The 27,780-nt window shown below is 42.2% G+C and overlaps 1 protein-coding gene across 1 annotated transcript; it reads right to left on the bottom strand.

The window, feature by feature from the left end:
- Nucleotides 1-5,662: 5,662 nt before the first annotated feature.
- On the bottom strand, nt 5,663-25,694 carry FPGT (fucose-1-phosphate guanylyltransferase). The gene is made up of 4 exons (XM_060232025.1): nt 25,502-25,694; nt 10,219-10,386; nt 8,686-8,778; nt 5,663-7,352 (listed from the first exon to the last, which is right to left on the bottom strand). The coding sequence occupies exons 1-4, from the start codon at nt 25,578-25,580 to the stop codon at nt 5,908-5,910; spliced, it is 1,785 nt and encodes a 594-aa protein (XP_060088008.1). The 5' UTR covers nt 25,581-25,694; the 3' UTR covers nt 5,663-5,907.
- Nucleotides 25,695-27,780: the final 2,086 nt, after the last annotated feature.

Genomic DNA, 27,780 nt, shown 5'->3' with positions numbered 1-27,780 from the left:
GCGCAAGCCAGATAGTTTCTGCAGTAAATAGCTAAGACTGTAGAACAAAGTAGGAGTCTAGTAGCACCATTAAGACCAACAAAGTTTTATTCAGAATAAAACTTCATTCAAAATAAAACTTTGTTGGTCTTAAAGGTGCTACTAGACTCCTATTTTGTTCTATTGCTTCAGACCAACATGGCTGCCCACTTGGATCTAGTTAAGACTGTGTCTGCTGTTCCCCCAACATGGTAATCTTTTCCTTCTGTCTCAGCTTTCCAAGGACTCTAGGAAATGCAAAAACATTCATCTTCTAGTTGCTTTGTTTTTCACTAGAAACACATTTTTTTATCCCATTTCCAGGGGGAGTTGGAGGCAGTGCACTTGAAACTTCTTAACAAGGACTAACCATTTCCAATCAAATTAATGACCATTTCTGTTTCAACTTTGTGTGGTTTAGTTCCAGAAAGCAACACACTCAGGTAATTGTCACCCTGGGTATGTATTTATATTGCTTATTTTGCTCTGAATATGTACCCCTAAAGCTTTATAAATTTGCTCAAACAGAATGTATCATTTCACTAGCTTGACATTTCTCGTAGTGGCAGTTTACTATTCACAACATGGTGCTAAGAAGACAGAAAACAGGCCTGAGGACCTGTCCCCTAGCAATGAAAAATAGAGCAGAAAACTATTTTTGCCTCCCTAGAGTTTATTCATCAAAAAGATGAACAGCAAAAAGGCCCACTCAAGTTACACAAGGGAATTCCATGCAGTCAATAGAATTTTGGTGAATCCCTACTTGGTAATTAATATGGAGAAAAATGAAGAATTTCCTGCCATGAGGGGGGAAAGGCTTCCTTTGTTCATGTCTTTCTGAAAGGTTGGATATCACAAATCTTTCAGCAGGGAACTAGGGGAATGTTTTTTCTTCTAAAGTATAGGGTCCTGGCTAGCAGGTAAAATACATGTTAGGGTTGCCAGCCTCCAGGTAACACATGGAGATCTTCCACAAGTACATTGATATCCAGACAACAGAGAATAGTTCCCCTGGAGAAAATGGCTGCTTTGGCGGGTTGACTCTATGGCATTATACATTGCTCAAGCCCCTTCCCTCACTGAAGCCTGCCTTCCCCAGGATCCACCCCCACAACTCCAGGTATTCCTCAACCCAGAGCTGGCAACCCTAGTTACCCAGTACCACAGAATAGTTGGAATTGTGTTCCCTGTTAAATAACTTGCAGTGGTAGAAGAATCATATCTAGGCTGCTTCCACACAAGCAAGGGTGGTCTGTTGTATTCATGTTACTGGCACAATTGTTTTTCAATTCACTCTTGCAATGGAGATTTCAAACGCAGCAGAGTAATCCACTCGCCAACCATTGCCTTATTTTTCCTCCCACACCACATGCACATTGGATGGCACCCTCCCATGTCTGGCCAGTGTCATGATTTCCCACCCATCTGTTCTTTTTATTAAATAAATCAACTAAAATGAATTTGGGAAGTATATATGACCCTGCTCCTTAAAGCAGATTTTTTTAAAAAAGTGTTTGAATACTGCAGCTAAGGAATAACACTCTCCATGTTTGTCTAATAAATTAATTTATCCCTACATTTGGGCGCAATTTCTGCTTTGGGAAAGATAACAAGGAAGATCCTCTCCTCCCTTCCTGTTTATTGAATTAACTAGTTCCTTGCTAGGATGGGAAAAGCAATTTGGTCAATATTCCGCCTCCCCCAGTGAAAACTAGTTTCCTACTAGGTTACAGCTATATTTCAGCTCTGGGCAAGCAAATTTCCATCTCTCTGTGTTGAAGAATCTCTTTGAAGAGATTGGATTTATACCCCACCCTTCATTCAGTGTCTAAGAGTGGCTGACAATCTCCTTCCCTTCCTCACACCACAATAAACACCCTGTGAAGTAGGAGGGGCTGAGAGAGCTCTTCAAGAATTACTATTGAGAGACAGCTCTTAGAGAACCATGACTGACCCAAGGTAACCCAGCAGCTGCACATGGAGGAGTGGGGAATCAAACCCAGTTCTCCCAGATAAGAGTCTGTGCACTTAACCACTACACCAAACTAGCTCTCACTTTTGCATTTCTAGGATGGAGCCAGACCCCCTCCACACCAGTGACTGGGTCTTTGCTACATAGAATAAGGCAATAACGTCAATTCCTTCCACCCTCTGGGCAAGCAAATTCTCCACTTCCTCCGTGTTGAAGAATCTCTTGGTATTCCAGGCTGGATAGTCAGTTCAACCTCCATGAGAAATTGGGAGATTTTTATTATCATGCTGATGACAATAAACAGTGAGTTTCAGACCCACCCAATCCTGTCTCACTATATATTCCTTAGAAACTTGTCCAAAATAGCAAAATACATGTGAGGATAACTGAAAGACAAACCCACATGGCTTTGTATGTTTGTGGTTCAACAACAGTGCTGCAAACAAAACAAAACAAAAAATTTCATTTGACAATGTGGAAGAGTGGGGAATGAAGGGGTATGCGTTTTCATTGAAGCCAAAGGCTCCTCTTTCCTTCTGGACAAGTTAAAAAGATTACCCCAACAGTAACATCACAACAAAGATCACCCCCCCCCCCCCCAGTTTTTAAAAGGTGTTTCTTTGAAGGAGGGGATTGGTCGCCCATGTTTGGGGGAAGACATGTGGAAACAAAACAAAACCTGCACAAATTGGGTAGCTAAAATAAAGAATATCCTCTGGGTGAAAGCAGCCCTGGTGATGTTGATGTTTGGCTTCTCCGCATAAAATCAACTGCCCTGTTGTCTGGAGCTTCCACTATCTGGCACCAAACCATCAAGCAGCAGCATTGGGACAAGTGGTCTAACCCTTGACGGGGTTCACATGGGATCTTGGGGATCATAGGAAATTGGCTCCAAGTTGTTCTACACAGAAACTCATGACACAAATTCCCCTAAATGCCCTTTCCTGCTTCAACATGCATACATTTTACAACGAAAGTGAAGTAGAACTTTCTGCAAGTCACATGAAAAGGTTATAATGGTTCAGCACAAAAAAATTATATAAACATGTGCGCACACAATATGCCTGAAAGGATGCAAAAATTGCTTGGTGATAAAATTAATTCTGAGACTCAAAGATACAGGACAGAGATCCAGGTTATAGCACTTAACAAAGATTATATGTGAAAGGAAAAGGTTACACTATTTTTTAAAACTTGAACAGCATGCATTTCATACTTCTATAATTTCTATCAGCCTTTCACCTGTTATTATGCATAGCAAACTCTTATTCTTCAGATACAGAATTATAAAAAGGATTGAACAGTTTGAATTACTTGAATTCAAATGCTGTATTTAATATTCCAGTTCTATAAAGTATGTGAAGGGTACGTGTCAATCTTGTCGTTAAAGCTGTTCAATGAGTATTTGCATGGAAGACGGCTGAAATGAAAAAGCTTTGGATGATTTGGTGGTGGTGGGGGGGGGAACCCTAGAAAATATGTAATAATGGAAAAAGGATTTAGTTTATGAGCCTGATTGTTAGAACCACAAAGGTAAGTATACATATGTATTTATACTGAACTGCTTCATTCTAAAAGGTAGCCAACTGAACGCAAATGCCATTATCAAGCATCATGTATAACATAGCTGCTGACTTGAAGGGTTCCTTGGCTAGGGCAGAATCTGGTTGAAAAATAAGCAATAATTCTAATTGGCTTTTCAGGAGGCCAAGGGGATATGATTGCCAGTTATCACAGAATAGGGGACCTTGGACATGCAGCCTTGGCTGCTGCATACATGTGAACTGGACCAAGGAGAAAATGCTGAAGAGCTGGTTGTTCAGTATGGCTGATAATACAATTGGCTTGGTTCAGGCATTATAATTAACCATGGTTATATGACAAGTAGTACCATTCTAAACTAAGTTATTCCTTTCTAAGTCAATTGATCCTCTATGAGCCCTGGAAAACCCCCAACTCACATACTGTCTTTCCCCATGCCTTTCTTTATGCACAACTCAATAATCAGCCGCCCTGAGACACTTAGGTGAGAAGGGCGGGGTATAAATCTTAATATAAATAAATAAATAAATAAATAAATAAATAAATAAATTAAAGACTTCCACAGAAAAACATACTTCATTGTTATGCCCCCCTCCTTACACTAGTGTGCTGTCTTTCCTACAAGCTAGAGCTCCAAACCATGGCTTATTCCTGGTTTATAGGGAAGACAGTGTGTCACTTCCCATAGATGTTTTTAGTTACATAACTATTTGCAACGTATGTAAGAGGAGGAAAGGCATATACAACAAGTATCCTTGGTTTCATTCATATAAAGAGAAGTTGCATTTAATGGGAAATACCTTGGAAGTGATTTCAATGTAACTGTGTTTAATATTATAGGGTTTGTAGAATCTTTCGGGATCAAGTGCCGTGTTCTACTGGAGAAAGTTTTCCTTCCAGACGTTTCATTTTCAGCTGCGGAGAACAAAACATCTGGAAGGAAAACTTTCTCCAGTAGAACACAGCACTTGATCCCGAAAGATTCTACAAACCCTAATGATGTTACCAGCCGTGAAAACCTGAAATATTTAATATTATAGTCTAAAAATACTCATGTATGGTTTTTCCCCCTTTACTGATGGGTTAGTCCCGAGGTAATTTTCCACCAGTGGAACACGGGGATTTTTGATGACCCTTCCCAATAAAATGCTGTTCTGAGATCTCCTATCATCCAGGAACAGTATTTCATGGAGCTGAGAGGGAGGAAGGAACTGGCAAAAATTACCCCTCGCTCTCTTCTGTGGCCAGGAGTTATGCAGATGAACAACCTTTGGATTCAGCACTCAGAATTCAGCCGACTAAAGTCAAAAGCTCACTTACTGCTTGTGACTGTGCTATTTTCAGTATCTACTTGTAGGAAAGATCAGTAGAAACAACACATAAATCCCCACAAAAAGTATGTATTAGTTAAGAAATATGTTCTTGAATATTTTACCTGAATAATTTGTCACATTACAGGCAATGATAATGTCAAGTTATATCTAGTACAGGGGTGGCCAATGGTAGCTCTCCAGATGTTTTTTGCCTACAACTCCCATCAGCCCCAGCCATTGGCCATGCTGGCTGGGACTGATGAGAGTTGTAGGCAAAAAAACATTTGGAGAGCTACCGTTGGCCACCCAATCTAGTATATAACTAATATTCCCATGATAAACAACTCTACAGAACATTCAGGAAGCTTGCACTGAAAGCAACACTCCTTAAATTATTTACAATCGGAGAATTTTAAAAAATTGTGATGAAATATTATTAACTAGAAAATTGGTTTTCAAAAGGCCGGGCTTCAGATGTTGTATTTCCGTCTATTTTGCCCCTCTGCTTCCCTTGAAAAACTGGCAGTCAGGATGGAGCTTGATTCATGCATAAAATATAGTTTTGTGTTCTGAATGAACTCACCAACTTTCCTATTGAAATTTCAGTGCTCACCAACAATTTAGAAAGACACTTCCAAGTACACAGCTTTTCTGGTCACTTCAAAACAAAGAATCTTGAGTAGGGGAGTGTGTTGTTAGAGCTACCATTCATCTTCTGAAAAACTTTTAAGCAGCTTGCAAACTTCTAATTAATAAGTTATGTTCCCCATTAGAATTAAAATCTGAAAACATAATAACATTCAAGAAAATTTACCTCTTTGTGTTTTTCATAGATTTGAAATATTTCATTATTTTTTTCATCAAAAGAATAGTTTATCTGCATTTTTTGTATTATTAATGTTATGCTACAATAACACTGCTAATGCAGTTTCATTATTTCTACTTCACTGAAACACAAAAATGTGTGTGTATTGCTTGGTACTGCATTTCTCAAAAGCCTGAAAGCAATCAATCCTCTTCAAATTAAAGAACAAGGGAAGCTGTACCATTTTCAAACTGTTTTTACAAAACAGATTTCTCTTTCAGTCTCTGCAGAGTGATTTCTTCGTAAAGTTGCTGTCTGAACGTCAACATGTCTTCAATGTCTTTGTAGCAAAGCATTTCTTCAACAGACAACAGCTTCAAGTCACCCAGTTGAAAAGGTGACCTGTTCTTTACCGAGTTTAAAATGCTTAATGACACTTCCACTGAATCACTTAGAGTGGAGCAAACAGGAAAAATCCGAACTGTCCATAAACCTAAAGTTGACTTGTAACCAGAAAAGAGCTGATCCGAAACTCTCAAACCCCAGAGCTCTAAACATTCTCCAAGGCTGACTCCAAAATAATGAAGTAAGTGCACATCTGACAACTTTGTTACATTCTTTTTCAAGTTGTCTTCTATACCAAACACCATGCTTGCATACATTAGTTCTCCACCAATCCTCAAGCTTAGTGTTGTTATGAATGTGTTTGGTGGTAGGTGTGCTTTTGTATCAATACAACAACCACTGATAATACTGTTCATTCCCACAGAAACCTCAGATCCCAGCCTGGAGTATTCAACTAGTGAGCCTGGTGCAACATAGCTCATGGGACTGAGTATGCTATGAATAATACATGCTGATTTCTCAAAATCTTCTGCACTCTTTGGACAGATGCTGAAAATGTTTGGCAGCAAACCCAATTCCCATTGCAGCTTTCTATCAGAAGTGAAATGAAACAAGTACTCATGTGTAGTCCCTATGTGATAGAATTTGGAGTTATTTAACAGTATAACATTGAGAGGCAATCCTTTTAGAAGCCTAAATATTTTCTCTCTGATTTCCACTAAACATGATTCTTCTTTTGATATGTTTTCTATATTTTTTACATAATCCTGTGTTGCTCCAGGTCCCAGTGCCTGCAGAAAGTCACCATAGGCATCTATTTCACAGCAAAGCTTGCCCATTTGTTTATAAAATGTCAACAACAGTTTTGCAGTGGTGTGATCAATATAAAATAGACTATCTGTATACACATACTCAGAGTTCAGTGTTGAGACTCCCATCTCTCCAGAAGAAGATGACTGACTCATTAAACATACTGCTCCAGACTGATGCATGCTCTCAATGCTAGGCTTATGTAGGAAGCGATTACAAGACCGGTATTCAAGTTGATTCTTTTCTGTCAAATGGGAAGATGGCTCCAATACAAATACACCATGAGTCATACCAACGGTCAAACTAGAAGGATGAGCTAATGCAGTAAATCCAGGCTGATCAAACCTGATGAAGTCTGTTTCTCCAATATTATAAAGTTCAATATCATCTGCACAAGTAATCAAAACACCTGGATTCATTTGGATGGGAAAATCAATATACATTGCCAGTTTTAAATCCAACATCTGGTAAACTGGGTCCCCGAAAGGCAAAGCTGTGAAAATTTTTCCCAGGGCACTTGCATTAGGCAAACGTTGACTATAGCCACCTTAAAAAAAAAGGAAATCTATTATTATATATAGTGCCTGAATATGTTAATTCACATAAACACACTTTAAAAGACTTCAATCAGGTCTTATTCACATAAAAATATCAAGGAGAAAAAGTTAGCACAAGCTGAATTTCCTCATTATTCCTTAACTTTGCTCTTTCCTCCACGTCCCCCCTTCTGCGTGAGGTGAGAGCACCATGTGTGTCTATGTGACAGAGAATTTTCTCCTGTTGCCCCTTACCTCTGGAATATGGATTCAGGCAGGAGCTAAAGCAGCTTAATCCATTTAATTTTTGACTGAAGTCCTCCTTTTTATTTTGACTGTGTCAGTGGTTTTATGCTGATGAATGTAATTTTTATTTATTGTGTTTTACTGTTTAATTTTACTGTAAACCATCTTGAGCAGATTGTTAGAGAGGAGGAATAGAAATATTAAATAAATAAATGGCAAGCTATGGTATAAGCAAATAAGTGAACAAAAACTTTAAACAAAAGGCCAAATTCCTACTTGTCTGTGACTCCACTGTGAAGCACCATAAATAACTGAGCTGCATGCAGTTCAGAGGACAGAATGGTAACAGGTAGTGACACCTTACAGGCTTTCAAGTGAGCTTTATAGCGTGCCTTATTAGGTTTAGCAGGAGTTTTTCACCACCAGTGCTCCAGTTGTCTCCCAACAATCTTCAGATGCCTCAAATCTGAGGAAAATTACAGTGCAAGAAACTGGGAGAAACCAGGAAGAAACGCTATCAACAATCTGTCAGGGACTGCCATTTCAAGTCTTCACTAAAGACCCAACAAAGTCACCACCAGGGTTTCTAAAATCCCCAGTGGCATCCTGGAATCTATAAATTTCCAATGCAGGAAGGGCAGACTTCAGATATGGCTAATGAACAGGAAAGAATGCAAAGGAAGATGCTTCCCAATCCCTTCAATTTGAGAACAGAAAGGAACCAAAAGAGACAATAGACAAAAACCTGATGGTTGAGAGCAGGATGTTTCCTGTCTGTACATAGTTTTCTGACATTCAAGATATTTATCATCCTAATATCAGCATTAAAAAGTAAAGAGCTACAAAAGGCCTTAAAATAAGATATTAGATCAAAATATTGGGTATGGAAGTGGTTATTTTATACATACACAGGTCAAGAAGATGAATCTGGGCCATGAGTAGACAATGTTGGGATGATTTAACTTAAAGCAAGCCAAGCTAATTTGAGTAATATTACATCAGAGAAAACCCCAATTCACCTTCATTTTTATCTTTTTCTCAAGATTTTTTTAAAAAAATGCATAAGCAAGAAAAGTGTAATTCAAAGGAAAAGATTACCAGAGTGGATTAGTATGACAGTAAGAGAATCCCATTTATCACCATAATGCTCTTCCAAGCATTGAAGGACATGAAGTGTGGATCCACCATTTCCTACAAAACATTTCAACAGATACTTCAGTTTAAAAAGAACAACATCTGAAAATAGGTTAAAATGGATATTGTACATTTTCAATGTGAGATCACTGAACTGGGACAGCTTGCCATAGGTTTCCTGACAAGTTTCTCCCTATTGGAATCTATGTCAGTTCAAATTCCCACTCAGTCATGAAGACGCTTACTAGGCTAGTCACTGGGTCCTGGCCCTGACTCATCTCACAGAAATTCTGTGGAGATAAAATAGGAACACCTATTTCTTGTCTAGAAGTCCCTAGAGGACAAGTGGAATACAAATGTGACAATTTTTTTTTTTTTAAATAGTTTTATACAGGGGAAAAGACATTGCAGCTTTCTGTTAGAATTGTACTTTTTCTGATACATCAGTCTGCTTTCAGGACATTGACATAAATGTAAAATATCTGATTGCTTGTAGATTTCAATACTTTACTTCAGATATCAAAAAATTTTTTTTTAAAATGATGCTGTACTATTACATATGACTGTACAAAACTTTGCAAAAATGCCAGATTTAATTATGGTTGTAACCAGAAAGAGACCCAGCAAATACAGACCCTTCCATAGTTGGCAGTGGGAAAACTATGATTTCTTATATGCGGATGCACTAGTGAGTTATGAACTCTTTTTGTTAACTCTGAAACCCAGTGACTGCTGTGATGCAAGACACTGGAGTCATCAAGTCATCCTTACATCAAAGCAGAAGTCACTGAGAAATTACAAAAATATTTCAAATAAAAACACAATGAATTGTGGAGTACAAAACAGACAACAGCTGTGTTAACTGGAATTTCATGTTCCTGTTTCTTAAGATGGATTTAGATATAATGCTGATCAAAGCACTGCCACCAAAACAACTACCATCATCCAGTTCCTCATCCTAAGGGAAACAGTCTCACAATCCAAATTGCCATAAAATCGAATGAGAAGGTATCAAGAACAATACCTAAGCTAGGATAAATCTTAATGGATCTATTTAACTACTATTGTCCAAAAGAACATCTGACTCATTAATACTGATGGGAGTTACACGCTCAAATCAAAAGGAGTATAATAATGGTATTTGAACATATTTTTGGAGATTTAATTAATATAATTCAGCTTCTAATGACATTCTGGAAATCTTTCAGCAAAAGAGATACAGCTGTCATAATACACACAAGAATGAGAACCTTTTTGTCTGTCTGAAAAATTAATCAAATTATAGATATTTAAACTACAAATTGACTGGGTTTCTGCTCACCAGATGACTGAAGTTAGAGATGTGCAAATTTAAGCCAATAGTCAGTCATAGCTAAAGAAAAAGGCCTGCTAATTTCTGTGGAAGCAGTTAACTGTGGTTTGATTTTTTATGTTATTTTTTTACATTTCTGTGTAGAAATTTGCTTCTAATATTAAAAGATTATATTGTAAACTCACCAATTTTTGATCCAGGAGGATCAACAAAAACATGGTAACAAACACCGAGAGGTAGTTCCTTTCTCTTCAGCTTTTCTGATAACTGTTGCTGGTATGCTATTTCCTGTTTTTTGTCAACTGCTGTTATTACAACTACATCCCAGAATTCTCCAGTTGGCACAATTTTACCTGTTTGAAACCAAGAATGTTATTGTAAGAGACAGAAAAGTTGCTTAGGTTAGAGATGGCCTGGAAGCATGTTGATGCTGTTAGTAAAATGTTTTCTCTCCCATCAGATACTGGAATTCTGCCACCCCAACTACCTTGTCTATCAGAACAGATGGTGTAGCTTGTCATGTCCCTCCATTCTTTCACCTATTCTCATTTCATGCCAGTCAGCCCTACATCCCTTCCACGTCTCTTAGAAAACTGTAATTACATAGTGGGATAAGCTATTCCTCTTCACTCACTCATATTTCTTTCTTAGTCTCAAACCCACCAGACTCAACCTACAGCAGCCATCTGATATGGTAATTTGAATTACTGTCCATTTATACTGATCTTTGTTACCTGTAACATTATACTCTTTCAATTTTTTGCTGTTCTGTTCTATGAAAGTGCTGCCATTGCAAAATGGCACGGAATGTTATTTGTAGTTTGGTAAAGGCTGCGCACCATGGGGAAAGCGATATATTATAATCAAACACATAAGCTATTTGTATACCACCTTTCTGCCCAATTTTGACCGATAAGATGGAGAATGATTTAAAAAGAACAAAAATGAACTTGTAAAAACAGTTCATATTAATAAAACCAACAATTAAAAATAAACAAGAAGGAAAATCAGCCTGGTTACAACAGACAAAATAGAAATTTTTCACTTATTAGTGAAAGACAATGATCAATGGAGAGAAATTGTGGAGAGGAAATTCCATAATTCTGGTACCATGACTGAGAAGCACCTTTGTTGAGTTGCCACCCATTTAGCCTCAGATGGCTGGTACACCTGAAGATGGTTGTGATGGCTGAATAGGTTCATACGGAAACAGACTTTAAGGTATGTAGATCCCAGGCCATGTAGGGCTTTAGCAGTCAATACCATTACCTAGAACTAGGGCTGCCAAGCCTTTGGGCTGGACGGGGGTTCTCCTGCCCTGGAGATTCCCAATCCACATGCCCACATTGGGCTGGCGGAGGGAACCTCCCTCGACGTTGCCGGCGTGATAGTGTCACCAGGGAGTGACATCATTGCGCCGGTGACATCACGTACCGGCTGTTCTAGGCGTTTCCGGGAAAAATTCTATAGTTTTCCTGGACACTCTAGCAATTTGGGAGGGAAAACTCTATGGTAGAATAGGTACCATAGAGTTTTTCCCTCCCAGATTGCTAGAGCGTCCGGAGGCTGCTGGAGACTTGATAACCCTACCTAGAACTGGGCCTGGAAACAGACTGGAAGCTAGTGTAGACAGAAAGGACTGGAATGGTATGATTTCTATTAAACACTCCAGACAGTATTCTCACTACCTGTTCTCTACCTTCTCCAGTTTCCCAATCCACCTTTTTAAGGGCAACCCCATATCAATTCAAATTACTACCACATACAAAGCCCTGCATAGTCTTGGACCCTTATATATGCAGGACCATCTTTCTTCCTATATTTTGCTCATTTGTTCAGGATCTTCTTCAGGTCCCATCCTGCAACAATCATTAGGGTTGCTACCTATGGTTTGGGAAATACCTGGATATGGTGGGGCAGAGTCTGGGGAGAATAGTGTGTGGGGAGGGGGACTTCAGTCGGTTTAACGTCACAGGGTCCACCTTTGAAAGTGGTCATTTTCTCCAGGTGAACTGATCAGTTGCAACAGCGGGAGTTTTCCAGCTACTACTTGGAAGTTAACAATCAAGAGAGATTAATGGTGTGCAAGTTACAAGCATAGGCAAAAAGCCGTGAATATAAATAACTAATCAACTGTATTATCTATTTATGGAGCCATATATATAATTTACACTTACCAAAAACACAGGAGAAATACAATTAATAGCTTCTAATCAATAAAGTGCATATTATATAGCTTTTTCTTCTTGTTGTGATGAATAACAGCCATTTCCAATTCCATAGAGCAGAAGTGCTTGTGCTGATTCAATAAAGTTTGAATAAAGTCCTTTAGGCTTCAAAGAATGTAATGCTTGTTTGGTGATTTTCCCAGGATGAAATGGACATCAACAGGCCTCTGACAAATAGTGTCGACTTGTGAACTTGTTTCTTGCTAGTACTTCTTCAGAGAGGCATAATATAAGTCCATATCACTTCAAAATAAGCAGCAACGTCTCAAACACCAATCTTCGGAGAAAGTTATTTCAATCTACTTTCTCCAAAGATTGGTGCTTGAGATGTTGCTGCTTATTTTGAAGTGATATGGACTTATATTATGCCTCTCTGAGGAAGTACTAGCAAGAAACAAATTCACAAGTCAGTAGTATTTGTCAAAGGCTTGCTGATATCCATTCCATCTTGGGAAAATCATCAAACAAGCATTACATTATCTGAAGCTTGAAAGACTTTATTCAAACTTTATTGGATCAGCACAAGCACTTTTGCTGTAAGGAGTTGGAAACTGCTGTTATTCATCGTATCAAGAAGAAAAAGGTATATAATATGCACTTTATTGAATAGAAGTTATCAATTGTATTTCTCCTGTGTTTATGATAAGTGTATGGTTGTAAATTATCATATATGTGGCTCAAATAGACAATACAGTTTATTAGTTATTCATATTCATGGCTTTTTGCCTATGTTTACTACTTGGAAGTTGGCAAGTCTAACCACCCATACAAGTGATTTCTCTACTGTGGTCCCCACCTTGTGAAGTGGTATGCCAGAGGATGTCAGAAGGATTCCCATCCTTCTGTCATTCCATAAACAAGGTAAAAGGACAAAACTAGAATGGATTGGTTCAGGAATGGGCTTTATAAAGGGGTAATGGAGCACGGACTATACCACAGTGTACAATATATATTTGTTTGCTGTACCTATTATCCTTTTGCCACTAAATTATTTTCCATTGATGTGACACCATTTTTCTGCATTGTATCTGCAATTTTGAACACACTGGCTAGGAAGTAAGATTCATTGAACTCAGTGAGGCTTGCTTCTGAGCAATCTTGCTTTTGATTGCATACAAACTTCTTTGCAACTTTTTCTACAGAGGTTTAAAATAAAAATATGTATCACATTCCTACATTTCCATTCCTCTCTACTATAAACTACATCTTTTCAGACTAGCTTTTAAAACAAGAAAGTGGCCTAAGGACTAAAGTTACATGTATTTGCTTCTAATGCATATTTTTGGCCTTAGAAAATAATGCTAGGAAAAGTTGAAGGCAGCAGGAAAAGAGAAATACCCAGCATGATATGGATTGCCTCAATAAAAACAGCCATAGCTCTCAATTTGCAGTATCTGAGAATGGCTGCTAAATGATGGGATGTTTGGGAGAATGTTGATTCATAGGGTTGCCATAAGATGGAAAAGACTTGACAGCACTTAACACAGAGATAGCTACACAAAAATAATATTTCCAAGTCATAACATGGGTGTATTTCTTAGTTTTAACAAGTATCAATGCACTCAGAAAAAAGGAGGCTGTGACTTACTGTTATGCCAGTCATATTCTCCCAGCCCAACCTATCTCACAGGGTTAGAATAAAATGGAGGGCAGGTGAATGATGTATGCTACTTAGTGTCCGCTATGGTATAAAGCAGTGGTCCGCAACCTTTTTGGCACCAGGGATCAGTTTTGTGGAAGACAATTTTTCCACGGACCAGGAAGAAGGGGATGGTTTCAGGATGATACAATTGTGCACTTTATTTCTATTATTACATTGCAATATATAATGAAATAATTATACAACTCATGGCCCGGCTGCTAACAGGCCATGGCCTGTCTGTGTGTAAGGAAAGCCCCCTACTTTTCATACATATGGACATCGTGATCACCAGTATGGTTGCCAGGGTGCCTGGAGTTTTGACTCTCACACATCTGCTCTAAGAAGTGGACTTTGCTTACAATTTCTAAGGCTTATGTGGATACTATAAGCCTCAGCTTTGCAGCTGCATTCTACATCTCTGATGGGTGTTAGCCAGAACTACAGACGTGCTCCAGTTACTCCATGTGTGCCCAGTCTTGGCCGCTGCAGTAAATTAAACCATGCCACCATGAACTGTACAAGCAAACAGTTTCCAGCCTGTTTCCATGAACCAAGGGCTAACACCACCAGAATCCATCTTGTTTTCCTGACTTCATATCCAACCGCTGCTTCAGCTTTTGCATAAGGCAATCAAGCTTATCCAGGCATGGATCCTGCCAGACCACTCAAGCCTTTGTCTAAAGAAACCCAGGACAAAGACTGGTGCCAGGAAGAAGATAGAAAAAGAGGAAGACCATCTCCTGCCAGAGCCAAGTCTTTTGTCTAATCCGGGGAATACCTAGGTCAATATTTGATTCTCTATTGTCACTTTTTCAGATAAGTCCATCTAATCTTAAGTGTTCCCCACCCAGTAATCACTTCTATTCTGTCACTTTGGAGCCTGCCCCACGGCCTGTTTCAATCTGAAAGTTCTTTCAGGTACACAGGACCCAGGCAAGTTCATTGGTCAAGAGCAGGTACCCAACTGGGCGCCACCAAGGGACTTGCTATTGGCTCTGCAATAGTCCAGCCCTCCTAGTCATTGCAGAGCCTCCCCTTTCTCCTCCCTCCTACCTCCCAGCCCCTGAGGGTCTAAGCTAGTCTATTTAACCTCTGACCCAACTCCACTCATGTGTGCTTCTATCCGTATCCCACCTTCCGCTGCATAGATCCATCCCCGATTCCTGAACAGATTTGGGTCCCTTACCCACTCCCTCTTTTGTTGCCATTAGAGCCTTCCGCGAAGACTACGATAGGTAATATTACCCTGTGTGTCTACCCTTTATGTTCCCCTATCGATCTATCTATATTTCCAGGACTGTATGTGTGATTGGATGTGTATTTTTATCTTGTATGGAAGACTATATTTTTCTTAATAAATTATAATTGGTTTTACTAAATTAGAGTCCGTTATTTAAGCATCACTCTCTGGTTGGTTAATCTTGTGTACATAGGTGAAAAGATCCCTAGTGAGCCAGGTGCCCACCTAACTAATTCCCCAACCTCGTTTTGAGGGCATTTCGGCTTACAGAAATTGGTGGAGAAAGCGTTGGCAAACCCTGACTGTGTGAACACACATGAGTCGACACACGTGTCTCCACATAGCCAGACGTGAGATTACACCATCCAGAAAGTCTTGCTAGTTAGGCTACTGTATGAATGAATGAGTGACTGAGTTTTGTGTGAACGGCTCTAGTGAGCATTTCTATTTTGTGGGTTGGACTGCTCCCGCTCTATCATTCAGCGCAGACTCTCCAGCCGCACCTAGAAGGCCAGAAAACAATGGCCTTGGTTCCAGCTCTTCTTGCCATCCCCAGCTTGCCCCAAGGGTTCCCCTCCATAAGCAGGCTTGTGCTCCTAGGCAGACACAGTCAGCCTTAGAGCAACCCTGTCCTCACTCAGCCCAGCGGACCCCTCGAGACAAAGTCAGAATGGCAGCTTGGTCCTAGCTTAGAGCCACTGGAGCAGACATGAGGCAGTTTGATAAGCAGCCCACACATGTGCTACTTACTGCCCTTTCAGATGCCATGAAGCCACCAGGGCACATGGCTCCCAAAGCCACAGGGTTTGCAGAAAATGGAGATAGCTTCCCCAAGGCTACTGCTGTGGAAGATTTCCCTAATAAAGAAAGGGTAGAGAAACTTACAAATCCTACTCAGGAAAAAGATTTAGCAATTTCAGCAAAAGTTAGAAGCTAGTGTTAAAGAAAAGGAAACTGCCAGTCTCCTTCAAAATGTTCTGGAGTCTTGCAGGGCCACAGAGAGGAGACTGGAAATTCTGGAAGTGCTGGATAAGAGGAAATATGGCGGGGCAAACCCAGCTGTGCAGCCCCAGCCTTCTTTCCCCCATGAAAATGAGAAAACAGTCCCTGTTTCAGTTCTCTTACCCCAGAATCATGAAGGAAATGTGGCCTCTGAGCCTATGCAGAGTTCCACACTTATGGCACAAGGTATTCCTTTTAGAAAGGACTTGCTTCAGACACTCCTACATGAACAAGCCTCAGCCCTTTACGCCAGAAATTTTCTGTCCTTAGCTCATCCCATTTGGGGAATTTGAAGCCAGAATTCTGTGGAACTTCAGAGAATGATAGTCCCACATAGGCAGGCAAGGTTCCTTTGTCTCTGAACCTCCCCCTCCCAAAGGAAAATCTAACTTCTAGACTTGAATGCCTCTTAAAACAGAGAGACCTGGCTTTGTAAGGTTTAAAGGTAACAAAGACACCTTTTCCCTTGACTAAAGAAGGAAACATAAAAGCAATGACTTGGACTACAATTAGACCAGGCCATTTCTCCAGGTGAGGCCTGGAGATCTCCTGGAATCCCAGCAAGGGTTCCAGCCTGCAGAGTTAGTTTTCTCTGCAGGGTAATGGGAGTTTGATGTAATATTTTCAGTTTAACCCTTTAAAATGCCAGAATCAAGTACCTGAGAAAGAGAGGTTGAACTAATTTTTGTTAAATCAAAGCTTTCAGAGCAAAATGTAAGAAACTGACCATTTTAACTTTCAAATTGGCTGAATGAAAATCTGTGAAACTCCCAAGTTCATCTTTCTCTCTCTCGCGTATAAAGTCAGAAAATATTTATTGCCTCAGTTCCATGAATCTTAAATGGTATAGCCTCTGAGCTTGTACAGAGTGCCTGCTGATTAGCCCAAATAGAGCTGGCTAAAGCATTGCAAATGCTCAGCACTCTTCCATCAGGAAGAAATGCTAATTGTTCTCCCTCTTGCTCAATGGAAAGATTTGATAAGTAACTAAGGCAAAGGAATAGAGTTTTAAATGCATTGCCCTGAAAAATTAAATTTTTATCTCAGGTCTTAAGGTACAAGCAACTTAGTGTCTTTGAGAGAGAGCCTCATCTTCTTATAGACCTATAACTAGCCAGTGGCAAGAAGAACAATAGTTTTGTTTGCCACCATTCTTGTAAAGAACCTTTTGTCCCAGTATCTTCCAGTGGATTGCTGGCTAGGAAAGCTTTTTGCACAGCCTCAGAAAAGATAAAATTCAGTGCTTGTAACATAAGAGGTGTTGCCTCTCCCTTTCAAAGGTCACAGCAACACAAGACCGCTAACCTCAAATGGGCAAGTCTGTAATTTAAATCTGAAAGTACAGAAAGTAGAACCTCCAGCTGCAGGAGCAGCAACAACTAATGTAGTACTGATTGGCAAATCTCATGCAGACCCTCTTGAAATAAACTCAGCCAAATTCAGCTTGAGTTAAAGAAACTGGAAAGAGTTACAATTTTGAGCCCCACCCAGGCAGAAAGCTCATTATTTTCCTCTTCTCCACCTTTCTTTGTAAAAACTTATCAGGATCAGATAAGAGAGTACTGGCCAAATCCACTGTATCTGTTTTAGCCTTTTGTTAAGCTAAGCCTTCACTTCATCCAAGAGGGAAGGAATTTTGGTTTGTTAAAACCTTCCCCACCTTCCACATCTAGGGGGGTGGTGGTGGTGGTGGAAATACAGTTGAGATATTTTGTGCTATTGTGAATTCTCATCTCCTGATTTTGGGTCTAAAAAGATATAATTTCAAAAGTTTTTCATTACCAAACTTTTTTTTAATATTGCAGTCTCTCACAGAGACAGCCTCTTCTAGCCAGAGAAATACCTGGATGGAAGATGTGCATACTACTTTGTTTTTGTAAGGTTGCCAGTCTCCAGGTGGGACCTGGAGGTCTCTCCCAAAATCGTAGCCTTTACCCCAGTACATTGAGGCTAGCGTCTCTGGAGGAAATAAGTGTCCAAGGAAATGGACTCCATGCCTTGTGATTTTCAAATTTAATCCAAATTTTCAGGACTCTCCAGCCTGGAGCTGGCATCTCAAGGTTCAGTTCACCTTAATCCTGCTTTGTTCAACAGCATGCCTCTAGGTGCCTAGGAAGAGAAACTGCAGTTACCCTGGTAATGTTTTTCTCTCCCTCATATTTGTTTTTTTTCTAGTGGGTCTTATATGAGACCATGGGTTGAAGTTTTATGTTTGCAATTTTGATGTAAAATTTCAGATAAATCCATCTAATCTTAAGTGTTCCCCACCCAGTAATCACTTCTATTCTGTCACTTTGGAGCCTGCCCCACGGCCTGTTTCAATCTGAAAGTTCTTTCAGGTACACAGGACCCAGGCAAGTTCATTGGTCAAGAGCAGGTACCCAACTGGGCGCCACCAAGGGACTTGCTATTGGCTCTGCAATAGTCCAGCCCTCCTGGTCATTGCAGAGCCTCCCCTTTCTCCTCCCTCCTACCTCCCAGCCCCTGAGGGTCTAAGCTAGTCTATTTAACCTCTGATCCAACTCCACTCATGTGTGCTTCTATCAGTATCCCACCTTCCGCTGCATAGATCCATCCCCGATTCCTGATCAGATTTGGGTCCCTTACCCACTCCCTCTTTTGTCGCTATTGGAGCCTTCCGCGAAGACTACGATAGGTAATATTACCCTGTGTGTCTACTCTTTATGTTCCCCTATCGATCTATCTATATTTCCAGGACTGTATGTGTGATTGGATGTGTATTTTTATCTTGTATGGAAGACTATATTTTTCTTAATAAATTATAATTGGTTTTACTAAATTAGAGTCCGTTATTTAAACATCACTCTCTGGTTGGTTAATCTTGTATACATAGGTGAAAAGATCCCTAGTGAGCCAGGTGCCCACCTAACTAATTCCCCAACCTCGTTTTGAGGGCATTTCAGCTTACATGTGGCCCAGGGGTTGGGGTCCTCTGGTATAAGTATCAAGACATAAATAATAAATAAATTATCCTTTAAGTCCTTCCCTATATCTTGTGTTTCCCACATATTAAAGCATACAGGTCTGAGTGCTTTGCACAATAGATAGGAAAGACAACTCTGCTAAGAACAGATTATGTTAGGCCTTTCACACAAAAGGCGGCTGATAAATGCTTTTGTATTGTGGCACTTACGGCCTATTGTATTTGCTTATCTCTCACCTATCTGACCAATCCTCTTGGATGGAGATGCAATTCAGATCATGTGCGTAGAAAATGTTAAAATACCCATATGAAGATACAGCAACATAGAAGCATTTTGAGCAGCATCACATGTGTGAGCTATCACATATGAATCAACTGTATCCTGACAATCCATAGCAATCTAGCCTCCTCAGTTCCCTTAATATCTAGGTTTCCTACGATCTTAGTGTTTGCTGCAATTCAAGTATGCAAAAAACTTAAGTGAACAAAATCCATCAATGACTGATTATCTTTGAAAAATTACAGCTGTTTATCAAAAGCTGGTAAAGGATATTTGAAGACACCAAGGAGAAGATTTTGTTGCCTTCCTGGATATGTAATTTATTAATGCAAGGGGGACAAATGATGACTAGGTGCCTGGCTACAAATTCAGTTTCTCTGGAAACCCACATGTTTCTCTGCTTTCCCAAAAAGCGAAAGAGACTGCCTTGTTTAAAGAACAGCACTATCCTCAGAATACTTTACTGGGAGCAAGCACCATTGAGTAGACCTGAGTAGGATTCTGCTTAGGTTTGCTCTCTTGTTCACCTTACCCTTTGCATTTCAAAAGGGTAGGAATATTTCCTTGCCTGAGGAAAAGAGACACTTTAGTGGCCTCTCTTGATCCTTTTGCTGAGGTTTGTTGCTTTTATTTTTAAGTTTTTCTGGTACCTATTGGAGAAGAAGCCAAGATTTATAGTTTGAGAGTTAACTGCTCCCTCCCCTCATAAACATCAGAAGATATAAAAAGAAAACACAAGCTGTACTGAGACATAATTCCTTCCCTCAGGCAAGGAGGAATTCTTACTCATTTGACCGCCTGTCAAAAGCAGGACTCCTTCCTATGTTTGTAACTTGCATTTCAGTGTTTTCAGGCAGGAGATAATGAGGAGCACTGATTTGGGATGAAATTATTCTCACATGCATAGGGGTGGGAGAGCTCAAACTCGGGCATGAGCCTATTAGAGGAATTAGCCAATTGAAATAAAAGCTGTTCATCTTCTCTCTGTTGTTGCATTATAAGCACTTGCATTTATCAGAATATAAACCCTGTGTTTTTAAAAGAATTGGACACAAATTATGAATGTGTGACAAGTCACAGCTCAGAAGTAAACCCACTATATTTGGGTGACTTTGCTCTAAGAAAATGGTACATAGGATTGCAGCCTCAGCCCCGCACTACCCTTTTAATCTCTGAAGCTCTTGTCAGCTGTCAAGTAATGCCTCTCATAACAAAGAAGAACTTAATAGTTGCCTCCTTGCCAGGAACAAACTAGCCATAAAGCCATGGGGAAAAAGTCCCAGTGGCCCAGGAGATGCATCCGCTCCTCCTCACTGGCACCATCTGGTCCCAGGGACAACTACCCCAGGCAGGGTCACCCCGGTTGTAAAAGAGGGGCAAGTGCCCTGGTGAGATAAAGGGATGGGTTCTTGCCTTGGGGATGTACTAAAAGGAATGAGTCTCTCATTGGAAACAATGGAAGACTCTGGAAAGCCCATTGGAAATAATGGGAGCCAGAAATGCCAATAGCGTTGCATGGGCTCCAGTGAAATACAATACAGCACAAGACAAATTGAAAGAAAATGTGGAATGCATTTTCCATTAAGCTATATGGACCCAGATAGACTGTTCTGTGACTGGAATGACAGGCCCCAGAGTGGTATGGCAGGTGCTGGATGGAGAAGAAATGAAGCAGCAGAAGTGTTCTGGGACTGGAATGACAGGCCCCAGAGTGGAATGACGGGCCCTGGAAGCAGCGGATGTGCTCTGGGACTAGAATAACAGCCCCCACAGTGGAATGACAGGCCCTGAAGTAACAAAAGCATTCTGGGACTGGAATTACAAGCCCCAGAGTGGAATGACTGTCCCTAGGAATTGCCTCAGTGCTCTGAGCCTGTAACAACAGCCTCTGGGAGTGGCAGAAGCATTCTGGGACTGGAATGACAGCTCCCAGAGTGGAATGATAGTCAATGGAGGTAGGAGATGTGTTCTCAGACTTGGATGACAGGACAGAATGGGATGGCCACTTCTTAGAATTTCAGGAGTGTTCTGGGACACTAATGATGCCCATCCGTGGTGGAATGACAGTCCCTTGGGCTAGATTTGTTCTGGGACTGGTGGGACAGAGCACAGAGTGGAATGGCAGCTTCTGAAAATACCAGGAGTGTTCTGGGACTGTAATTATGTTCACCCATGGTGGAATGACAGTCCTGGGAGGTAGGAAATGTGTTTGGGACTAGAATGACAGGCCCCAGGGTGGAATGACAGCCCCTGGAAGTAGCAGAAATGTTCTGAACTGAAATGACAACATCCAGGGTGGAATGACGGTCCCTAGGACAAGAATCAGTGCTCTGGGAGTGGAATGACTGACCCTAGCGTGGAATGATGTGTCCTGGGAGCAGAGTCAGTGTTCTGCAACTGGAATCACAAACCATAGAGTTGAATTATGTTTTAATTACTATTTCTGGAAGGTGTATAGTTATTGCCAAATTAGCTCTACCTCAATAATTATCCTGCCCATCAGCTCCTCTGTTTTTTTACAAATCCATGTGGTTGATGAGATCTAATTAAAAAAAATTGCTGAAGATCCCTGGGCCAAAGGAGGCCAAATTAAAAGCGACAAGGGAACAGGCCTTCTCGATAGCAGCACCCCAATGGTGGAACCAGCTACCAGAGGAGGTGCGGCCCCTACGGAACCTTAATCAGTTCCGTGGGGCTTGCAAAACTGTCCTCTTCCAACTGGCCTTTTAAGGTGGAACCATTGCTTCAACATAAAAATGAGATCTATATGCACATCAAGACTGTAGCACCATAGTATGTTATTGTGGTTTTAAATTATTAATCTAATGTTGTTTTATATGTAATTGTATTTTAATTGTCATTGCTTTGAATTTTATTGTTTTATCATGGTATGATGTACTATGTCTTGTGAGCCACCCTGAGCCTGCTTCGGTGGGGAGGGTGAGATATAAATTAAAATTTATTATTATGTGAGCCACCTCCTCTGTGTTGTCAATTATCAGTCTTGCCCTTGTCCCCCTACCAGTTCTAGTTTCCAGATCTGTTGCCTTCGACTTCCATGTTCCAATTATGTCTCACACCCTGCCTGAGTTCCTTGCACACTTTAGCACACTCTATTCACCGGTGACCCAGAGCACCTCTGAAAAATCCCATCCTGTATTCTAGCTCAGGGGTCCCTAACCATTTTGAGACTGCGACTGCTTTGTTATTCTGACATAGCATGGTTGGTGCAGACAAACAAGGACTGCTGCAGGACATGATGCAAAGCCAGGAACCACCTCATCCCCCCACCCCCGAAAAAGAGAACAGGCTTATCTAGAGATAGGTAAGGCGCAACATCCAGGCTGCTGCTTGACATGAAAAGAGAGGCAGCTGAGAAGTACCTGGCTGCAGTTAATTAGTTCATTCTGCTCTGGGGCTTGTCATTCCAGTCCCAAAACACTTCTGCTACTTTCAGGGCCTGTCATTCCATTCCACTTCTGCTGCTTCCAGGCCCAGAATGATTCCGCTGCTTCTAGGGCCTGACAATCAACTCTGGAGCTTGTAATTCCAGTCCCAGAATGTTTCTTCTACTCCCAGGGAATGTAATTCTACTATGGAGCCTGTCATTCCAATCCCAGAATGCTTCTGTTACTTACAGGGCCTGTCATTCCACCGTGGAGCATGCAATTCTAGTCCCAAAACACATCTACATCCAGGGACTCTCATTCCACTCTGGGGCCTGTCATTCCAGTCCCAGAACACATTTTCTACCGCCAGGGTAGGAAACACAGTGATTTTCTCTGTATTGACTGCTCTGGAGTCCATTGGTCACTGGGCATGCACCTCAGCTTCATTCAGTGAGTGTGAGCTAACGAGACTGGAGATTATTACCATGTTTCATCTTGTAGCTCTGACACATGATGTCTAATTGGATCTAAGGGCTGTCATTCCAGTCCCAGAACACTTCCGCTACTTCCAGCACCTGTCACTCCACTCTGGCAGCCTGTCATTCCAGTCCCAGAGTATTCTATCTGGGCCCAGGTAACTTAATGGAAAATCCATTCCACATTTTCTTTGCAACTCATCTTGTGCTGTAATGTATTTCAATGGAATCCATGCAAGTCAATTTGCATTCCTGGCAATGGGCCTTCCAGATTCTCCCTTTGTTTCCAACGGGCAATCCTGTCATTCCTTTTAGTATACCCTTTACTTCCTAAGCCATGAACAGATTTTGAGGCCAATGGCTCCTTTAAGACCAACAAAGTTTATTCAAGATATGAGCTACAGTGCATGCGCACACCTTGTCAGGCTGCCCACCTGGATCTATCTCTGCAACTGCCCCTCCCAGCCTTGCTTTGCCACCAGAGGAATGGAATAGTGCCCCCCTCCCGGTAAGGAACTGTAAAGACTCGCCTCAGCCAGCCCAGCCCCCTTGGCTAGGCACTTCCTGCTCTGCGTTGGTCAGGCAGGCACTCCCTTCCAGGTGCCGGGAGCGCTGTTTTCCAGGGCCACCGCCCCTGGTTTTTTGTGGACATTATTAGGCTATTAAAACATGCTATCACATGTTTCTGATCCATTTAATTTGTCTCATCCATGGACCCTTCAGAAGTGTACTGGACCTGGAGTCTAAAAGAGTGTAGACGACAAAAAGGAGAGTTTTGCAACTGAACAGGGTTGGAAACATGGCCATTTGAAGCGCCAGAGTCGCCCTTGGGGTGCTGGCTGCTGCTTCTGCCCCCACCGGCGCACTATTTTAGTGGCAGAGAAGGAAGGTTGGCAGCCAGAGCAACTCTCCCTGCTGCTCTTGTCACTGCCCTCCTTTCCTGCCACTAAAACAGCATGCAGGGTCGGAGGGGGGGGGGGCAGAAGCAGCCCCCACTGGGTAGCTTTCCTGAGTTACTTCTTCAGAGACCGACAGGCTCCGTCTGCCTGGGTCTTGCGCACGGCCTGAGTGTGGGAGCTCGCTTTGAGTTGTATTTCCTCGAATTCCCGGCTGGGGACACCTACCCCCTCCCAAAGCCAGTGCCCTTTTAAGACGCCGAGGGGACAGAGCCGCCTGTCAGGTTGTATTCTTTTGGATCGAACGTTGAGGGCGCCGCGTTCCATTGGGGTTCCCTTTCAACTTCACCGCCGCCAGGTGTGGTGCAGGCATTAGCAGGGGCAATGCAGGGCTTGTGGAGCAGGCGGCTGGCCTGAGCGGCACCTCCGAGAGGGCTGCCGGCGACTTCCGCGAGGACTCCCCCCAGCACCCCGCCTAAGTTAAAGAGCCCACGGAGCAGTTGAGGGCTGGAAGCTGCTTCTGCCCCCGGCCCTTCGTGCTATTTTAGTGACAGGAAGGGAGGGCAGCGACGAGAGCGGCAGGAAGAGCCGCTCTCTCTCACTAGCCTTCCTTACTCGCCACTAAAATAGCGAGTGGCGCCAGGAGCAGAAGCAACCCCCAGCTGATCCGCGGCCCCTTTAATGTACTGGAGATTGGGGGCTGCTTCTGTCCCCGGCCCGTGGCGGGGAAGGGAGGGAGGTGACCAGAGCTGCTGGGAGGCTGCTCTCTCACCAGCATTCCTCCCATGCCACAAATAGCACGTGGAGCCGGGGGCAGAAGAAACAGCCCCCAGCACCCCACTGGCCTACGGATTGGCTGGGGGCTGCTTCTGGTCCTGGCCCCATGCGCTATTTTAGTGGCGTGGAAGGAAGTCTGGTGAGAGAGCGGTTCTCCCTTCCCCGCCACTAAAATTGTGAGCGGGCAGGGACAGAAGCAGCCCCCAGTCTCCCCTGCGTTAGTCTCGGCTGATCTGCGATCCCTTTAACTCATGCCGGAAACTGGGGGCTGCTTCTGCCCCCAGCCCCTCACTATTTTAGTGGCGGGGAAGGAGGCGAGGAGAGCAGCAGGGAGGGAGGGAGGGTGGGGAGTGAGGAAAGGGAAGGTTGTGTGGGGTACCAAAGGGCATGAGTGCCCCCCCCCCCCCCGACCTTCCAGATCCTGGCAATGGCCCTGCTTGGAAGTCGTTCCATCCTCCCGGATAAAGAGACTACGATCGCCTTGCGCTGGCCACTTGAAGTCGGGGTGGGGAGCCAAGGCAAATGAATTTGATTAGAAGCCAGCCGTACAGCGCCAAGCCCCCTCCCCATTGCCCCGGCGCAGCCCAACTGCACCTCTTAGCTGGGCGAACTTCTCTAGCCGCTTCTGAGTGGCTTGCTGCAGCAAAATCTCCGGCTCAGCGCCAACCAACATCGCGCCTCCTCTCTCGCTGGCTGTCTCTCGCTCGCTTCCGGAGTGAGAGAGCCGAGGCCACCGCCCCTTCCTAGCTTGCTCTGGCGGAAGGTGGCGAGGAACTTGGTTGTCTGGGTAACCACCAGGCGCTCAAGGCTTCAGTTAAAGCTGCTTGAGATGCTGATGGGGGCGCTTAGATGGGGGGGGGGGGTGTCGGTGAGCGGAGCTCGTTGAACGGATCCAGGGGAAACAGACCGTGTTAGGACAGTGGGGAAGGGAGGAGAGATTCGGTGGCTCGTGTGGTGGACAGAGGTAGGTCAAAATCTACTAGTAGGGTTCTCAAGCCTAATTTGGTCACCAAGCAGCCATTTTCATGAGCATGAGAATTTTCCCCAGACAGCATAGTGCAGGCAGGTGTATCAGGTATAAATGAAACCTGTGTTGTGTATGCATATATATGTTACACATGGAGTGGATTATCCATTAAACCCACTGAGAAGAGTCTCTCTGACCCCCACAGTACGGGAAAGGGCCACTCCAGCATGGATTTATAGTTGTTTTGTTTTTAAAGGATTTTAATGTTGCCTTGATTTCTACTATTTATTGTATTCTGTCTTTTGTTGTATGCTGCCCTGAACCCTATTTCAGGGAAGGGAAGTTTAGAACTCGAATTTAATAAATAGATTACTGCCTGGTCTTGCTGCAGTGAGGAAGAGGATGGAGCCACACCTTGGCAGGCCAGGGATGGGGAAAGGACTCCAGACCTTGTCTTTTTTCAACCTGCCTTGGACAGGTATCTCCTGTTCTGGTCTGGCAAGGCAGGTGCTCCTTCCCTCCTTTGGACGTGGGACAGTTTTGCAGGGTTGTTTCCCCCCATTTGCTTTTAATCACACATTTAATTAGTTACTATGTTTTTAATACACTGTTCCTCTGAGAAACTCAGGATATCATATAGTGGTCTCTCCATCTATTTTAACTTTGCAAGACCTTGTGTAGTCAGTTAAGCTAATATGCATAAAAATCAATGGTGAACTTGTGACTATGAAGGGATCTGAATGACCCCGAATCTCACATGTTCTATCTGCCCCACCACACTGGTTGCATTGGCATTTGTTCAGACACTAAAGTCGAGATATGAATACACCTCCCTCAGTGTTTTCCTTTATAGTTGAAATTAAATAGATGTATCTTAAGGTCAGATTCCATGCATGTTAACATGGAACTATGGTATGTATTCCTTCAGTGGGAGTTGTTGCTGTGAGTTAATGTACGTTGGATTGCAGCCTAAAGGTGTGATTTGTACTGAAGTAACTGAACAGTCATCAGTGATGAATTGCACGTATATATACATTTTTTTAATCTTGTCTCTCTTTTTCTAAGGTGCTCTAAGTGTTCTTCAGACTATTTAAACTATATAAACAGTTTTATATACCAGTATAAAAAATCTTAAATAAAACAGCAGAATATGACTTACATATGACACACTAAAATCATAGTAACTGTACATTTCTTAGTCATTAATACAGTAACCTTTAAAATAAAACAAAATTTTTAAATGACATTAAGTAGCTCTAAGTTGCCCCTTTCCATGCCAAGTACATGACCTAACAAGGATTGAGAAAATGCACAAGGTAAAAGGGAGGGAACAATGAAGCTCCTGCTGCTGCGCACACTTAGGAGTCTATATGCTTCCCCTCCGTTTTGATTTGGGTTTCATGTGATTTGGGTTTCACCTTACTCAACCTACATGTATTGTCTAATCAGACCCTAGGCATCAGGGAAAGGTTAAAAAAATTCTACTTTGAGATGGAATAAGCTTCCTTGGAAAGTGGCGGACTCTCCTCCTTTGGAGGTTTTTTAACAGAGGCTATATGGCCATCTGACAGCAGTGCTGATTCTGTGAACGTAGGCAAATCATAAGAAGGAAGGAAGGAAGGAAGGGTTGCATCAGTGCTTAGTTCTCGTGGCCCTTTCTTAAATGCCCAGGGAAATGCTGATCACCACTTTGGGGTCAGGCACAATTTATCTGTAGGCCAGTTTGGCCAGGAATCCTGGAAGGTATTTTTTTTTGTTCTGGGTATGGAGCAGGTGTCACTGTGTATGTGAGGGGGAAGGTATTTGTGAGTATCCTGCATTGTGCAGGGGGTTGGACTAGATGACCCTGGAGATACCTTCTAACTCCATGATTCTGTGATTCTAGGTAGGGAAAATGTGGTTCAAT

Source organism: Heteronotia binoei, chromosome 2 (assembly GCF_032191835.1).
Source record: "Heteronotia binoei isolate CCM8104 ecotype False Entrance Well chromosome 2, APGP_CSIRO_Hbin_v1, whole genome shotgun sequence".
NCBI classification, from domain to species: Eukaryota; Metazoa; Chordata; class Lepidosauria; order Squamata; family Gekkonidae; genus Heteronotia; species Heteronotia binoei.
The sequence above is the reverse complement of the archived record's forward strand: the minus strand, read 5'-3'. Positions and strand labels throughout refer to the sequence as shown.